This window comes from Ochlerotatus camptorhynchus, unplaced genomic scaffold (genome assembly GCF_037179485.1).
Source record: "Ochlerotatus camptorhynchus isolate MF236.1 unplaced genomic scaffold, CSIRO-AGI_Acam_v1.1 ptg000303l, whole genome shotgun sequence".
NCBI lineage: Eukaryota > Metazoa > Arthropoda > Insecta > Diptera > Culicidae > Ochlerotatus > Ochlerotatus camptorhynchus.
In genome coordinates this window covers 276,469-295,450 of record NW_027040791.1, presented here as the reverse complement: position 1 = coordinate 295,450, position 18,982 = coordinate 276,469, and the positions used below count along the sequence as shown (strand labels likewise).

The 18,982-nt window shown below is 36.7% G+C and overlaps 1 protein-coding gene across 2 annotated transcripts; it reads left to right on the top strand.

Annotated features, from left to right (window-relative positions):
- Positions 1-2,907: 2,907 nt before the first annotated feature.
- LOC135707061 (uncharacterized) lies at positions 2,908-17,645 on the top strand. 2 transcript variants are annotated; one of them, XM_065228786.1, is made up of 4 exons: positions 2,908-3,135; positions 3,263-3,410; positions 16,829-16,949; positions 17,021-17,645. In XM_065228786.1, the coding sequence occupies exons 2-4, from the start codon at positions 3,269-3,271 to the stop codon at positions 17,211-17,213; spliced, it is 456 nt and encodes a 151-aa protein (XP_065084858.1). In that variant the 5' UTR covers positions 2,908-3,135; positions 3,263-3,268; the 3' UTR covers positions 17,214-17,645. The 2 variants fall into 2 exon arrangements, with proteins under 2 accessions (XP_065084858.1, XP_065084859.1); XM_065228787.1 differs by having other exon boundaries at positions 3,255-3,410.
- Positions 17,646-18,982: the final 1,337 nt, after the last annotated feature.

The following is an 18,982-nucleotide window of genomic DNA, read 5'->3' as shown; positions in this document are numbered from 1 at the left end:
TTATTGAGAAATTATGCACATAAACATACTTTTCTATACCAAAAATGCCGAAGAACAATCATTTTACATATTTGACAGTATAGAATTTTCAAAGCTGCTCGGTATTATTTACAGACATCTGGTTCCTTTTTTACCGTTTGTTTCGGTAAAATATTATGTTTACATTACATTCGCTATACTTGTTTACAGTATTGCGGAATGGTATAGTCATTTACAGATTCGTCCAGTATTTTTTTACAGTTTCCAGTAATTTTCTGTAAATTACGGTTATTCAGCATTTATAATTGCTGGAAATTGGTAAACAACAATATTTTACGAAACATTCAGCAAAAAAAGTACCGAAAATTATTTAAGAAATTTGGTGTGTGGGACTTGAACGATCGTCGGTAGTAGTATAATTATAATATAAGGGCGCACGGTAGCCTTAGAGCGTACGTTTTTGCTTACTAAGCAGAAGATCGTGGATTTTATCGAAGCCCCTTTACATTAATGAGTGTCGAACTAACAATCCTTTCCCTCCCCGTTGACCGTAAGGACCTAAGATTAAAGCAAACCCCACACGCATCAATATATTGACGCGAAGGGGAATTATTGACAATAATATTGATGATGTGAGTTCAGAAATATTGTCAATCTCGATGTATTGACGTCAATATAGAATGTATTGACAATACGATTATTGTCAATAAAAGCAATCGTGTAGGGTCCACTTAAGATCAGACAACTGGGTATAGATTTTGATCCAGTCGCTGATTGGTTGATTTTGAAGACTCTGAGTGTGTGCAAAACAATCATTGGGTTGGTCGTTTTCATGTTGGCCGTGTTGCTGGGTTGCGTTGTATCATTGTTATTTTTGCACGTAGTAAAGTTTTTACTTTAGGGGTTCAAGTAGAAACCAAACATAATTTGGTAAGCGATTTGTACTTTCGGAAAGCGGAGTACACCTTTCGTTACCGCAAGCACCATGAATGGACAGGTGTATGTGGAAGAGTGTCTCCAAAAGCGGCTTCTCCCTCTCATGAAGGCTCACGACGATCCGACGATCTTCTGGCTGGATTTGGCATCATGTCACTACATGAAGGACGTGCTAGAGTGGTATAAGGCGAATGATGTCGATTTCGTGCCGAGAGATCTGAACTCCCCAAACACTCCGGAATTGTGCCCAATAGAAAAATACTGTGCTAATATGAAGGAGCACCTTCTAAAACGACCTAAAGTGGTGAAGAATGTAGAAGAAATGAAGAAAGCATATGCAAAACACTGAGATCGTACAGAACCTTATGGGTGGGGTTCAGGTCAAAGTTCGCGCATTCGGATATAAAGGCAAAATAAATTAAATGAATGATGCCAAAATTAGCTTTAATAGTTACTTTTTACTCTCTGAAAATTTGGTGATAATCGGAAAAAACTCGAATTTTGAGAATGAGTTTTGTGTGTGCGGTCGAAAAAAATCTTTTCTGGCCTTAGTAAAAATATGCAGCAGTAAAACATTAATTTACTTGAAAGAATTTAATAATACATCCATTTGCATTGCATTTCACATCCTTGTGTGTTTTACGTGGAAGTCAAAATTTCAAATGAAATTGATTTAATTTTCAACGAACTACGATATTAACTTGCATGAGCGTGTAAATTTCGGCTTTAATTGAATTGAACTTCAGATCGTTAAACGTGTAATTTCATATTAAAAAATTGCTTCCTGTGGAAGATAAACACCCTTTTCAATAATCCTGGTCCTCAAAATAACATTTCGTTTTCCATGGCTAACATGATCTGATTCAATTTGTTCACTCTTTTACGGTTATTTTGAATGAATGTGCTGTTTCCTGTTGCTCAGTTTGAAAAAAGCTATTATTGAAAAAAAAATCGATTTTTTGGACCACCCTTACATGGAAATAGTCACCCTAATGACAAAATAAAAAATATGGGTCTAAAATGTTGCGCTAAGGAATAAAACTATAATTTTTTTTAAATTAATTCTGAGGACTACTATATTATTTTGCTATGGAATAGCTGTATACATATGTTTACTCTTAGAGGCTAATATATTATTAAATTCGAATCAGGAATTAATACACACCCTCAGTGCACTCAAGGGTGTTTTCATTGTCTTATTAGATTCGTTCCTACAGTGGACAAAAAAGTGACTAATCATGTGAACTGGAACAAATGCTCACATCTTCGTCTGCGGACATGAGCTCCACCAGTCTCAAAATCTGAAATTCAAATTTTAAACTTAACACCTTTAGAAAATGGATCAATCTGTCAGTAAAAACGTGTCTCTCCAACTTATGACTACCAACGATTGCTAAATAAGAACATCTCCTGTACAGACCTAATGACATTTTTAAATTATACTTTTCTGGACTGGTTTGGTTTTTTTTTCCATATAGCCATCTTATAAAAAGTGGCAGATCTCAATGTCCAATACATTGAACAAATTCTCGGAAAAAAAATATGCTGTTTTTTTCACTGCTGTAGTCAGTAAATCTGGGAAAATGTCATCTTTGCATGCAAAGGTGAATCGCAAGCTTAACACTTTCTTCCGGTCGTAATAAACCTTCATGCTACTTGCCTCAGGCTATGTTTCGAAACTTTATTTTACCCAAGTCATTCTCATCCAAAGGAAGTCGTATATGATGTCAATTTCGTTTGTCATAGCTGCACAAGGCTTGACCAACTCCTTCTCGAAACGTACATAAAGCGCAGCCGAGAGAAGTTTATCCCCTTCCAACCAGTCCAATGTGCCTATTATAGTTACTAACTGAATGGACCAGACCATGCACCCACCGATCACCGACTAGCAGCAGAGAGCGAATCAGCAGTAGAAACAACATAGTATACCATACCAACGATACTGGTAGCTTCGGGATTGCCTTTCATTGCTATAAATACGGGTGGTAATTTCATCCCCGAACACACTTTTGAACTAACTTTCATGGTGCCAACGTCGTCCTAGCGTTGTCAGATTTTGCCGTAGTTGCGGGTTTATTCCCAAATATCGGAGAATTTCACGGTTCACCGTCCTTAAAGGATTGTGCAACGGACACAACTCTTATTTCAATTTGAACTTTCGCGTGATTGTTCGTTGAATCTCGTTTTTTTAGTGGATTTCCTGTCATCTTTACATTACCAGTAAGTTCCGTAAGCTGTGCAACAGCAGAACAACACTTTGATTAATATTTATTAGAAAATTACACACCACTAAGTGAGCAGTGCCTAAATAGATTGTTGTGATTGTTGTGACTTTGCAGCGTAATAGCACATCATGAAGCCGTTTGCATTCGGAGTGGTCATCATTGCCGCCTTTTGCGTGGCCAACGTTTTCGGTGCCGATGAGCCAGCAAAGGATAACGATGAAGACACAGTCAAGATCTACAAGCGGCTCATCCCCGCCGATGTGCTAAGAGGTAAGTGTGGCAACAAACATTCAATTTACGAAACGTGGTGCAATATTTGAATAATGGATGCTAAATGCAAGTGGAAGTACCAATTACCAATATGAAGAAAATGGGTTTCCAATGAAGAAGCAGAAGGAATCTACATTGCAGGCAGTCATTGGTGTACGTACTTAATAGATGATTGTTAACACGCCCACTAGACTGGCGCGCGATGGCAGAGACAAGTAGACATTGCGTGGAAGCCTAAACAGTAGTGTGCTAATTTTACGTCTTTTTTCATTCTTTTGAGTCATGCTGCCACACTCAAACGTAGTGCAATGTGGAATGTACAAATTGCAGCTGATGCTGAAGTGTGTTTCATGCAATCAGTCATGCACGTAACTTGTGTCTACTGTGGACTGTGGGTACCATTCACAGCGAACAAGGTTTGGCGTTTTAGTCAGAGACAAACGCATAGGACTTATTAGTGTCACTCGTTTGAAGAGTTAGCCTTCGGAGCGTTCTCTGTTGTCTGTGGGTTGACGTTATTACATGGTAATCGTTATAAATTATCAAATCTGTCGAAGACAGCTTGAAAAAGAGTAGTGAGAGTGAGATAGAGACAACCAGAGCAACTTGCGCCTTGGCTGCAATCTTGGGTCGCAATCTCCGAGGCTCACCTCACGGTAGACTAAAGAAACCGGTTACATAGTTTTCTAGATCATTCCATTCAGTGAGGTTGAGAAACAAAGTGTTCAATATCGGGCCAGGCTCGATCAGATCAACTCCTAGTTTTTTTTTTGCTGTACATTCAATACTAGGAGGGCCGTATGTTGAGTATTTTCATATACTTTGTATATTCAGACACTTACGTGTCAGCTTGTAAATTAACGTAAACCGTCACTGCCATTTCCTTAGCAGATGTTGGCTATTTGGGAATATAGATCAAAAGTTTATTCTACTAGCCTAAATTTATCAAATTCATTAAATTTATTTAGTTAAAAATTAATACTATTTTACTTGCTTATCACTTTAGTTTCACTATTACAATCTTGTTACAATATATACATATTAAGGAGAACAATGAGCACCATCTCCAAGCCCACGTTTAGACGGCGTAAATTAAGCTGGTAAAGCAGTCGATTTTTTCAACAAGTATTTTGTCAATGATGAAAAATTAATACTATTTATCTGTAATATTCACAAATATTTGGGATTAACCGATGAAACAATCATTCAAAAAAGTTAGTATTTTAATATTGAAGGGACCATCGAGATATAGAACATGAATAGCCTACTAGACCGTTTGGAGGGACCGGGATAATTATCGACTTATAGAAATATGTGCTAACATACCAAAATATAGAACATCGAGATATGAAGAGTTGACTATACAAGCATAGAACATTTGCATCTTCCACAATGTTCCAATGTATGCTGGGAAAAGTACCCAAGTAACCGTAGGCACGTTATTTCGCCTTTTTGGCTATATACAGCTGAACAACGGTTATACCAGTGTTTGTAATTTCTGATGAAGCCCGAATATAGCCAAAAACGAGAAATAACGTGCCTATGGTTACTTGGATAACTTAATCGCTAATTTAATGTTTCATATTTTTGGAACTATTTTCATTGCCATTTTCCGTGACACTATAAATGTCAATTTTTTGTATTTTTTTTTTCACACTTTGTACTGGAATTTTTTTTTTTCAAAACTTTATGATAATGTAGAAACTAGACATACTTTATCATTATAAATTAGTTTCTCGCATTCTCATATAATATAATGGGGCTCCACGAAGTTCTACTGGTTCACTAGATTAGCAAGGATATCGTAGAATACCTTGCACAATACCAACCACAAGCATTTTGAAGAAACTAAGATAGTTTTTTAATATAACTTATGTCCCAAATTATGTGGTGAGGTACAACAAAGCTATAATAAATCAGGACATCACACAAGACCTTGATGGAAATGTAGAACATCAAGATCTAAGCTCCAACATAATTTGGAGGACTCAAAATACATTGTCATTTCAACTATATATCATACATGATAAATATAATGGTGAGCCACGAAGGTTTACCCGTTCTAAAATTTAGTCGAGTCATCGCAGAATACCTATTTTTTAACATGATTATACATCTCAAATACTGGTATGAGACAAAAGCTTCACAAATTCAGGGTGAACAAAATTTCTATGGACTCCAGGACAATGTGGAGAATCATAGATATTTTGATAACACATAGTCTGATCAGAAAAGACACGATATTACCAGTTTAGAACATCTTTCGGGTTCTCGACTTCCATGGGCATAGAGTATCATTGTGCTTGCCACACAATATACAAATTCAAAACGCTCGCTACAGAAGCGTAAATGCCTAGAAGAAGAAGAAAAGTTGAAACATTTGATCAAGACCTTTTGGAACCTGTAGAACTTCAAGGCCTTAACTACAGGATGATTCGGAGAACTTTTAATACTGCGTTTCTTCTGCTGCTATAGATTGTAGATCAACTTCCAGATGATTTTTTTTTTTCAAACAAACTATAAGTGTTTCAAATCTCTTATAAGGTCTACGAGACTGCGAATTGATGTTCCTAAAAATTTGAAACAAATTCTTGTAGAAAACCATTCAAGTCATCTCAGAGGTGGTAATAAAAGCAATTAGTCAAAACGATTAACACCGCCATATATATCACATATTTAAAAGAGCTAAAAATAGAACTAATGTTTATTTGTTTTCCATTTATAGAGGAAATTATTACTTTGTTAATACCTTCACCTATTAAAGTGAGGGAGGGGGAGTAAATGAAAGCCTTGAGCGCTCATTTGTTACATCAGGGTGATTCATACGTCAGATCATCATTTAGTCGAAATTGAGCGCTCACGACCTTGATTTACCCCTGACGATAATAGGTAGAAGAATTAACGAACTTTAAAATACTATATCAATCAATTCATTCGTTCCAATCCATTTGACGATGTGATTCATTGCAGCTCCAACATCTGAAGCAAGCTATGACGGGAGAACCAGTCGATTTATTGTATACGCGAGTTATAGTACCGAAAGAATACCTAAATTGCCATCCGACCAAGGCACAGTTTATATCTACTCGCCTTTGCCAGATCTGTTCGTATCCATTTTGCATTCGCCTGAACGGTTCATATCACGTATCTGTAAATTACTTACGTAAACTTTGCGATATACATGGGTGACATCAGAAATCGATGTATCTTTTTCGCTTGATACCTAAGGTTCGTGAAAGATGTGCTAATCAGTTAGTCACAGTCAATGGTTTTGAAAATATTTGTATGTCAACTTTTAATTCCTATACGACAAAAGGATATGAGTGTGGCTTATTACGAAGATGTATATCACTCAAATCTTGTTGTTTGAGCTCCCGTTGGTTTGGCTACAGCCCAACTAAAATTAAGGCAAATGAAGACTTCAAATCAAAATCTCAACAGCTAGTAATACTGAATCTACATAGAAACATTAATATTTCAGTTTCACTAACGAGCGCTTTCACTACTTGTGCTACGTATAAGAAATCCAACCAGCGAAATTCAACAGTCATAAAGTTCCAGTTAGGGCGTGATGTCATGAAGCAGAAATATGAGACAAAATCGAAGAATATTTTATGAGAAAAGATATCAGTGCCAATAATCAACGCTACACGTCAATAGCTGAAGCTACATCCCGAGCAAAGTCGGTTAACAAAATGAAGGCAAATCGATATTCAAGTAATACATAATAAACATAATGAAAACTTATTTGGAAAAATCCGTTGGATTCAACATTGTAAAATGTTGCTATCTATTTGAAACAACCGTCAACTCAACCAAGATGAGATCAAAGGGAGTAATCAACCCGAGCAGGAACCGATAGCTAATCGATAACAAATGAATATCTTAATGTGGTATTATACCAGATTTTGGTATGCTTGTGGTATAAAACCTTGTTTTGATATTATTCAGTTATCGAAATATGTTGTAAAATATCAAATGAATACCAAAATAACAAAATGTGATCGTTCAGTTTTTAGGCAATAACACCTAAAAGAGTTATAGGATTGATAAGACCTTCAAAATAATAAACTATGGTATTCTGGCATCTAAAAAAGCGTCTGTTATCCGTTTGTTATTGTAATAACTAAATTATTTATTAGTTCGTTATTCGTAGAATATTTTTGAGGTATTATTTTTGTTATTTTACCTCTTATGTCAGCCTCACTAATACCATATTTAGGTTGCCAGTTATGCTATTTGCATACCTGAATTTGGTATTAATAAGTTAGTTTTTCCTGCTCGGGAAAATTTCTATCATCAAAACAGCAAATTATGTTTTCAATTTAATCTCTTACTTTGTTCGGGATGCCTTACCATATAGAATTGATGAGCTTTTCCCTTTTCGCATGCATATTCTCGAAGCGCTGTAGGTCCAGCCGGAAATATTCTGGTCATCAGACCGTAAATTTGCGTTTTTATTGTTATAGTTTGTAGCTGTTTTATATGAATGTAGATATAGCGGGGCTTCTAGCAGCGCTTTGAAGTATGCTTCGCATGTCCGTGTTTTACTTTTTCTTGTTCCCGATATGTAGATTTAAATGTGACATCAGTTAGCACGACTGACGCATATCGTACGCAAATGATCGACGCTACATTGCGAATCAAATGTTTTGCGACACCTATACCGTTTTACTTTGTTAATGTGTGTTCACTATACACCGAACCGTGCTAGGGATTTGCTCATCTATCTTGTAAGTGATTTAAGATACATTGGATCTAGAGATCTTTATAATTGTTGGGTTTTTGTTTTTCATGAGTTCAAAATTTCATATTTTTTTAAATAGGGGAAATGGCAGATTCGGCACTTTTTTGCCTATCATCATCAGGGTCAGGGGATGAACGACGTCTTAATGATGCTGTGGAATATGATTTATTTATTTATTTATTTATTTCGTCAAGCAAAAGTAGACTATATTACAATGTTTTACTTACCTACTATGCATTATTTCTATTTCTTCGCAGTGTAGATTATACTGTCGCATCATTCGATTGATGGGGCCATTTTTTGCGTAATTTGTTCTGTGTGAATTTTCTGAGAATAACTCCACCTCCTTCACCATCAGCGCTCATAGACTTCATTTACCCCCTGACTTCTTTATCCCCTGGTAAAGAAGTATCGAAGCCGTCATTCCCTCTATCTGCAAATACAGAAAAAATCTAAGACATAACTAATCATGATACAAATTTTCCTAGGATATCAGAAAAAATTACAATATTTGCAAGGTATTATGGTTTGAGATTTTGAGTGTTTATCCAAGTATGAGATCTCCAAAATCTCTCCAAGTCCTGCAAACCCTAGTAAAAATTATGGTTTTATCACTGTAGACAATGAATATTTTAATAATGCTTCTAACTCCTCTTGTTCCTCCAAAGATCCATACTTTTTCCAGATAGGAACATGGGATCTCAGACTAAAAAAACTTAATTCCGTTTTAAAATTCTTTAATAGATTTTTTTGCAATCAAAAATCAAAAAAATATTACGAGCTACTCAATTCTGTTTTTACGCGATTTTTCATTAACCTCTATTTTTGATCGTGTGATCTCAAATTGCAACCGAATTTAATGCAACCTGTTTTAAAAAATCACAATTAAAGAAGTAAAGAAGAATGATAAAAACGCTGTTCTCATCCTGCATGAGGGCTAAATCGAAACAATTAAATCACGTGAAAACAGAATTGAGTGGATCGTAATTTTTTTTACAGATCTCAAAATCTTGAAAATTGTTTTAGATTCTACAAATTAAAAATGGTATAAATGTTAAAAAATTTAACTTCAGAGTTTAAAAAAATATAATTAACTTTGAAGATTTGCCTAGCGTGGTAGTGTTGTGGTAAGCGTGATTGCCTCTCACCCCAGCAGGCCTGGGTTCAATCCCAATCGGCGCCATCGGGATGTTCTGAGGCATAACATCTCTGATAACGCCTTCCTTCGAAAGGAAAGTAAAGCCGTTGCTCCCCGGTTCATGAGTTGATAGGTCGATAGGTAGGGTCCAGGCGTGGGAGCTGCCTCCCTGGCGTCAGTAGCATTGGTGCTCAGCACGGAAAACAAGATCGACGGAAAACAAAATCAAGAAAAAGTGCTCTTTTAGAACATGATTTAGGCTTGAAGGATGCTTTAAAACTTTAACAAAACTTGTAATGTTGGTGGAAAGTATTTCTGAGGAGAATTCCAAGGAAATTTGGAGCAGAATTCTTTAGAATTTTAGATGAATTCCAAACCACTTCTGAGACGAAATCCAATGTATTTCTTAAGGATATACGGAGGTGCTTCCGAGCAACTATCCAAGGGAATTTTAAAAGAGGATTATGAAGAGAAATTTAGACGATTCCAGTGGCGTCGCCATAACCTCAATCTACCTGTGCACCAACTCTCAAAACGATAAAACAAATCTCAAAATATTGCATGCATTGGATTAATATCAGAAAAAAACTAGAAAATTCTGTGCATTTTGCAATCGATTTGAATATAAATACTGCTCGATATAACGTTCTTAAAGTTTGGTGAACAAGTAAAAAACGACGCCACTGGGCGATTCTTTTAAGATTTATTTAAATTGTAGAGAGAATTGTAGATCCCATAAAACGTTACAAGGCTTTTTTGAAGAAATTTGTCGATAATTATTGCATGTTTTTTATGCAGTGCTGTCAATAAGGTCAAGATCGACTATATAGCCTAAACATACAGTTTGAAAGTCGCCAAAATCTAGTTTTTTTTCTCTGACATACTGGACACTTGACGCTTTTGACAAAATTATTTATCTTCAAAATTCGTTAGCCTACGGTTATTTGGAAAACAAACGCGTTGAAAAAACTGTCAAATATCATACAAGTTTCTATTTTTTTTTTGAAGTTATGCATTTAAACTTCTGCTAAGAGAAAGTACATTTCGAAGAAAATGCTGAAAAATATTTAATAGAGCTGTTTAAGTGTCATATGAGTTATTTTTCACATGGCTTGAAAAGTTACCTAGGATTTTGGAAATTTAATTACTTTTGAGTGTTTGCATGGATTCTATCAAAACAAAATTTATCCTAATATTTTTTGTTGAAACTCCGTCAGCAACTCAACAATTATTAGCAATACTTTCACGATTATTGTTTGAATGTATTAGCACATTGATCACTACCATCTAACTTTTTAACTAATTTCAGCTATTTCAAAAATCTAATGACCATTTCCGGTTAAGGTCATCCCGGGCTTCAACAAGTCATTCACACATTTGTATTGTTATATAGTAAATATACCCACAGCAGGCATCAGCGGTGTCCCATACGGTCAAGTTCAACCAACGGTCGACTCTCCATGCATGATAAATCGTGTTTAGCACGGTAGGTAAGCGTTCCAACAACAAAGTTGAAGACATGTACACCTATTGAAAATCAGTGAAACCCAACATCCAGCGTGTGGCATCAGATGAAATTAAAGACGACAATATGAGTTTCCACATAAACAAGGGAGGGCACGGCTAACTTTGCTGATGTTGTCATAAAGTTAGCTAATTAATCGCTAGGTACCATCCGCATGTTGGTTGAGGTTATGACTGAAATATGTTGAAAATTATCTCAATTATGTATGATTTCGTTGTTGTGAATTTGTTGAAGTAAAGTGAATGTATTGGTAATTTAAAAAAATATTGCTTGAATATCACAGCAGATATGAAACTCCAGATTATTTGAAATAAATTTTTGAGCTGATCAGGAATACTTAAATCAAACTTCAGAGAAAGAGTGATGATATTAAGTACTTAATCACTCAAGGCTTTTACATATTACAGTTTTTAAAAGTTAGGTACAAGTAACAACGCACCGGAGAGATGCACTTCTCACATTAACACTTGAAATTCAGATAAAAATCGATCCTTTCTAGTTCCAATATAGCAGTTCACAACCCATTTATATTCATAATATCCATTCCAATTTGCATGACGTAGTCGATTAACTCCTAGCAGGCAGTAAAGCATGATTAATGATAGAATGCATTTTAATCGCCACTCATTTACATATTGGTTTGCTACCACTACACGCCCCATATGTAACCTAAAAAGCATGGTCGTCACTACTGCGAAAAATAGTTATAAATTAACTTCAGCATGACATTTCCAAAATATGTCTCGAGGATATAAAAATAAATCTAATCCATTTCGAAGCAAACCCGTTACCTCTCGATTTGGTAGACCTTCACCGATGGGAAAATCAATGTACCGGTTTCGGGTGGCCCTAGGTAGATATATCAAATCAGATGAATAAATAGCTCCGACGACGATACGAGGGCACGAGTTGCATCGGATCGGAGCTCAAGGTTTCGACCAGTGGAACGGTTTGTTAATCAGTGGACTAAGATCACAGAATTAATTAACATTGAAAATAAAACAATTGTTCGCTTTCGAGTCAAGTCAAAGTCATTTTTTATTTCATGACAGTCAGTCTAAGCCGGAAAAGAACTGCCTTTAATAGGCAAGTGGCAGGTGAGCGAATGTTTTATGACGAATGAATCACTGTGAACCGGTAACCGGCATATTCTGCAATCTACGTTCACTTGAGCTAGGTATTTGGTCAACAGGGAACTCAATAGCCAGCAGTAACTAATGAAAGGGAAAACTTGTTGCTGCTTAAGTGATTTAATTGTGCACAATTATGCATGACGTGATAGGAAACTTCTGAAGCACGTCACGACCGCTCGCATATTGAAGACAAATAATTATATAAGTTTAACTTATTCTAGGAACTATCGCACACCAGAGAAACACAATACCTTCTGTGAAGCACAGTACAGAATTATTTAATATGCAAACGCGGCCCTCTATTGTGCAAACACTTCAAAAGCCATTTATGATGTATTAGGTGTACTACTGCTTCAAGATGATTGTATGATCCGTCGTGCAGGAGAATAAATTTAATTTACTTAATCAGCTTGTAGGTAATGCAATAAGCAGCTTTATAATACCAATGTTTGAATCTCGAAGAGAATAACCGGGCGTGTAGGTGAATCCGTGACCAAGAACAACGTCGCTGCTACATGTTTCAACAATGAACACCATTACACGAGACCACGATAGATTTGCTGATTGGTAATTACATTATGGAAGCATGTCTACTTTGTGCTTGGCTCTAAGATTTAGCAGAATTTGAGTCCAATGGTTTCAAAGACACGGTACAATTGTCATTCAAAAGCTTATAAAATTACGTGCCTCTTGAATGTGATACCCCGAGTTTTATTTTCTACGAAAATTTAATGGTCTTACCCTGTTCTTCACTGGAAATTCCAATAATTATTAATATTTTTTAACACCGCGAATATTTATAAAGTTTCATTTCAAGCTCAAAGGAAGAGGAGACAACTGGCTTCTTACTCTTTTATCTCTATCTCTATCTCTATCTATCTCTATCTATCTCTATCTCTATCTTACGCACTTCAAATCAGCCAATCATGAGCTGGTTCGCGTTTGACAGAAAAGTGGTACGTTTTCACCCCTGTATTGTTTCCTCATCCTCTTAGATTTCAAGCTACTAGACATAATCAAACGTTTTCTGATTTTAAAATCGTTAAATTATTCACAGCGCGACTTACTTCGATCTGTGATATTGCAAAAAAGTCTGCTAATGGGATGAACATTGAAATATTTAGATGACATTTTGGTGATTATCTCTGTCACCGTCTTTTTATCCAACGATCAAATTCGTGAGAGATCTCTTATTGACAATGACTTTTTCAGTACTGAATCCTGTGTTAGTTAACTATTCTGAGCACCTTCAGTGGTGCAAAGGACCAACGTGAGAGCTTTCCATCCTGGCCGGTTGTTTGCTTTTGCTTTAACCTGGGCCCAGGTTAAAATCCTATCAACGGCTGTTGACTAAATGGATCACTTCATTCGAGCAATTTAAAATCATGTTTCCACTAGAACTTTGCCGTGGAAAATAGGATCTTATTTATGCTGAGCTTGAAACATCTTGAATTGATTGCTTCATTTTCTTAAAATTGCTGGTCGAATCGAATGTCGTCCCAAAACTGCTCGACAATTTGATTAATTTGAAAAATTGCAAAATTGTAACGGTGATGGTATACATTCTTGTCTCACACTTGGACATCCTGAATAGGGTTGAACAAAACTCCGTTCAGGACTCTGCACGTGAAAGCCTCTTACTGTGCTTCGATGAGGTTGGTGATTTTTATCTGAGACTCCCTTGCGCCCAGGACGCCCCACAGATCCTCGTTCGGAATTGAGTCTGTCGAAAGCTTTTTCGTAGTCAAAGAATATCAAATACCAGACATGAAAAAAAAACCGACCGTACAACACGGGTACTGATTTTTTTTTAATACTCCTGTGTTCGGTTTTTGTCCAAATTTAGTCTTAATCTCACCACTACTGACAGCATGGCGCCACCTTTATACGGAAATATTTTATTCTAAAAAAGGTTTCAATTTAGTAAAAATCGACATTTTTCAGTTTTCTGCATATAAATCAGCCACCATGGTGTCAGTCAATCAATTTCCCGCTGCTGTTTGAACCACGAACTGTGAAACCCGTGTGGTATTTTTTCAAATTGAACCAAGCACCGTGGTTGAAATTTCGTGAACCCAACACAAAATTCGAGCACATCGGTTTACGGTATTTGAGCTGCGGTTCAGTTCACGAACTCGAAAACCGGTGCTCGGGTTTTATTTAGAAAACCGAACATCGATGCAAAATAAGAATTCATCTAGTTGGAGCAGCTTAAAGTGAACATTTTATACGATAGATGAGAAGAGAGAAAGCATATAGATTTTAAAGATTCGCAGTGTGAAAATTGTATATAGAAAGTAGAAAGCGAGCAAATGACAATTTTGAGGAAGGTTCGAATCGGGTGGAGCATCCCCTTTACCAAACTCATCCGTTGATGAGGGATAGTGAGGGGGGGGGGGGGTGTAATTGTCCGCCACCTCTGACTAAAGGGATGGTTGCCGATTTGCTGATGTACCTCCAATGGGTGGAAACAGTTCTGTCGATTGTTTAACACTCAAGTCGCCACCTGACGTCAGCATCTAGTCGGATAGGTTTTGCAATTGCAGCTATTGACGTTGACGGCACCGCCCAAAAATTGTCTATTCTAGCAAAGATTGACAGTTTCTTATGGGAATTTTCAGTGGAGTGTAAGGATAGTACGAAGTCCGCCATGTTTCACGCACAGTCTGACGTTTGCTTATGGATTTTACCATTGGAGTAAAGAGCTACAGAGTCGCCGTCAACGCCAATTGTTGCCTCTACCACTGTATGTGCTCCTGTCATTGTCAACTTAACGATCCCGAGGAGATACGGCTAGGGGAGGTGCTTCTACTGTACAGTACTGTACCTTACCTTTCGACCAATGACAATATGATTGATGGTAAGCTCCCATCTAGAGTTATGTACTTTAACTAATCATGTTTTTATTACATCATGCGTGGATTCATCGTTCAAAAAGTTCCACAATATTCGATTTCCAAATATCAAATTCTACAGAAATGTGTTAGGTGCGAACACCATTAGGCATTAGACTAACATTTTAATAGATGTTCCTTGCTAATGTTAATGACCAGTACTATCATACCTAAGTCATAACCATTTTGAAATCCGGGAGACGAACCAGCCCAGGGCTGAAAGTCTCCTTAATAAAGATATAAAAAAAAATTGAGAACATCTAATTTTGCATTGCAAATGCTATGTTAAATTAGACGAAGTATACGTTGTATCCAAGGCCCGCGGACACAAAATATATACAGTATAGATCACGTAACATAATAGCCCGAATGTTTATAAGGCCGAATGGTCGTCAGACTCAATGGTTAATATGCTGAATAATATTTTCGGGATTTCACGACAAATGACAAATTTTCGAAACTTCGCAGAAACAAAGAAATATTTAAGATCAAATAAATTTTGGAGAAATCTCCCAGCTTACCCAGACGTAAACAAATTTTGGAAAGCTTTCAGACATAGTGATGTATTTCAGACTTGCTAAATTTCAATTATATATAGACTCGGGTTTAGAAAAAAATAAATAGAGAGTGTTCCGTCTGTTTTAATTTTTTTCGGAATAGAAGAAATGAAGATTCAGGTTTGTTGACCATTGTACCATTGTGAGTGAATCACTCATTTATTGTTTTCATATGTGAGAATTACTTAATGTGGTGTCACGTAAAATTGACAGAAAACGAAAAAGAGTGACTCTATGTTAATTTTGACGTAACTATAACGTGTGAATTATTTTGAGTGTCGATGTTATGGCAATATATATGTTCTAACCGGGTAAAGAAATAAATTTGGTAAAGAAAGGAAAAAATATAAAAAAAATTCAATATAGAGCTAATTAGAGGAGCATTACCGCTAAAAACTTGGGCACTTATCCTATGTGGTTTTGATATTTCCCAAAGATCCAGAATCTTGGAATTATTTTCCAAGTTCTAAATTTTAAATATCTTCCATGTCCTTTTCTCAGCAAATGTTTCAAAGCACCAGTGTTGAAGATTGTTTCATAACATTCGTATAGTTTTTTTTTTAATAACCTCCAGAAATAGATAATCGAATTACTTATATCTTTTTTTCAAATGGTGCGTATGTACTAAAACTGTAGACAACGGCACAAATTTGGTATGTAGTTGTCAAATGATCGTACAAAAATTAACCACATGATGCAACTAAAACAAACAAAAATTGAGCAAACCCATATCGGATTTTTTATGCAATCGGGATCGTAGGTGTGCTACTTCTTGTCATCTTATCCAATACTTTCTTGCGTAATGCCTGTTGAGTTAAAGCTACCCGATCTTCAAAATTGGATACAATGCAAGTAACCGTCCTTTTCTGTTCGTTTGCTCGCACATCTTAATTGGCCAATATTATTAAATACAGTAATGACCCGATTTTGTCGATTCCAAATCTTTCTCATTCATTTTCAAAATGGATGGTTAAGGTATACTTTGGTGCAGTAAGGAGACTGATAAAATCGTGTCATTGCTGTATAACAACTGCGCAATGCTGTAAACCAGTTTCTTCGGCTCCTTTCGCTCTCGATACGTGCGTCTTTTGTACACCAATAATTGCATAATCTCCTCGTGTTGCTCGTTATGGCTTTGGGCGTTCGCAAAACGGATCCTACGTGGGCTTTGGTGACGATATTTATCAAGCGTCTCTATATAGGTGCAAGCGTGGTGATCTTTCAAAGCAGGAACGGACATCATGTAGGTCACCCTGTCTGCTCGGTTTCTTAAACTGGAAGTCATAATTCGCAGTGTCCTGTATAGTAGCCTGTTAGTAGAGATGCTCAAATGTACCACGTTGATAACCTAGATTTTTTTATATAACTTCATTTTTATTGCAGATCACCTGAACTAATTTAACATTTTATTTTGTTATCAATAGATTTCCCGGGAATGTGCTTCGCTTCAACTCGTTGCGCCACCATCGAACCAGGCAAGTCGTGGGATCTTGCTCCATTCTGTGGACGCTCGACCTGCGTAGTATCGGAGACCAATCAATCTCAGTAAGTGATCCTCAACTCTCGAACCCATCACCCATAAGCTAACGTTTCTTCCTTTATCCTTCCCATTCTAGGCTGTTGGAATTGGTTGAGGATTGCGGACCACTGCCACTGGCCAACGACAAGTGTAAGTTGGATACTGACAAGACCAACAAAACCGCTCCATTCCCATATTGCTGCCCCAAGTTCACCTGCGAGCCAGGCGTGAAACTGGAATACCCAGACGCCAAAGCCCCGGAATCCGATGCAGAAGAGAAGAAAAATTAAGTTCAAACTCCTGAAATGAGAAAGACCCCAACATGAGAACAACAAAATAATAGAGTATTAAACACCCAACCTCAAACGTATGTTTCGGTGTACTTCCATTTTTGTACCGATATTAGACGTAGACTATTAAGGCTAATCTAAAGAAATGGCAGAAAAGTGTATTATCGAACAAGGAACACACCATATACCTATTAGTCAAGTATGTGATATTAGAAATATGTATTTATCTGAAAAGTACTATTTTAAAAACACAATGTTTCGTTACCATTCCAACTGTTGGCGTGAAGATAGTGCTGATTGCAGATTTTCACCGGAAGGACAAATTGATCATAGTCGAGCAGTTTTTTTTTTCGATGTCGCTAATACTTAATTTTGTTATGTCACATGAAAAAAGTACAGATGTTTTATGAATAAAGTTCTCATTTTTCAGTACATTTTAATGGAATTTTGTTTAGAGAACATCCCCGGAAGGAGCATCAGCTCAACATTCCATTGATTTCAGGTCCCCGGATGCATTGTGTAATTTATCTAAAAGTCCTACTTTTGATCCTTGGCGCCACTCACATTCACAGCCGCACTAAAACATAATACCAACCGGTGGAAACTAACGATTTTAAATTGACTCACTACTTGACTAGCCTATTGGTCCTTATAAGAGACCCCATTCTAGTCTAAATTCTAGTACTACACTATGTTTGTTTTGATTCGCTATGAAAGTTTGACAGATAAAATGAGGGGCTCGTGGATTTTCCTATGTTTCGAGGGGTGCATCGATTAGCTTGGGACCAAAGAGAGTACCAGAGCTAAGCCAAAAAGTTGAGCACGTTTCTTCGGGACCTTCTAGTATTAGAGTTACCCTATTCTTAGAAGGTCCCGAAGAAACGTGCTCAACTTTTTGGCTCAGCTCTGGTACTATCTTCCGTCCCAAGCTAATCGATACACTCCTCGAAACAAAGGAAAATCCACGAACCCCTCATTTTATCTGTCAAACTTTCATAGCGAATCAAAACCGAAGAGGAAGGGGAGACAATACGAGGGCGAAAACGAACCACTTTTCTGTCAAACGCGGACCAGCTCGTGATTGGCCGATTTGAAGTGCGTAAGATAGAGATAGAGATAGAGATAAAAGAGTAAGAAGCCAGTTGGCTCCTCTTCCTCTTAGATCAAAACAAACATAGTGTAGTACTAGATATTCGATTATAATGGGGTACGCTTATAGATTTACTTGGGACCAATAGGCTAGTCAAGTAGTGAGTCAATTTAAAATCGTTAGTTTCCACCAGTTGATAGTACTGAATGATACTCGTTAATAGTTGGACCTATCCCGAACGTAGAACCAGCATAAACAATAACCATAAAGCGCCCATTACACATGTCAATATATTGACAAACATCGTATTGTCAATTTTTCTTACAATATTATCAATACATAAATATTGACAACATTAATGACAACACGCTAAAGTGCTCGTTACACGGGTCAATATATTGACAGTAAATTGAAATACTGACAATATTATTGAAATTGTAATATTGATGATGATGGATTGATGACGAGTATTGTTGAAAACTGATTTTCATTTCACTTTGTCAATATTCTTCCCCTACCCAAGAGGAGGGAGAACGTATGTCATTTAGATGGACTGACTAACACAGTACCTTCGCGCATGCAGCGAGGCATGCAGTGTTGCCATTTGTTTTAATCTTCGTTTGTGATTTAAAATCAATTTCAAACTAAATAAAAAATGTATCTTTTTACACTCATCAAT

Coding starts and splice junctions, on each gene's coding strand:
- LOC135707061 (XM_065228786.1), top strand. CDS start 3,269: ATGAAGCCGTTTGCATTCGGAGTGGTCATCATTGCCGCCTTTTGCGTG. Junction 3,411..16,828: donor CCCCGCCGATGTGCTAAGAG/GTAAGTGTGGCA, acceptor TGTTATCAATAG/ATTTCCCGGGAATGTGCTTC. Junction 16,950..17,020: donor TCGGAGACCAATCAATCTCA/GTAAGTGATCCT, acceptor TTCCCATTCTAG/GCTGTTGGAATTGGTTGAGG.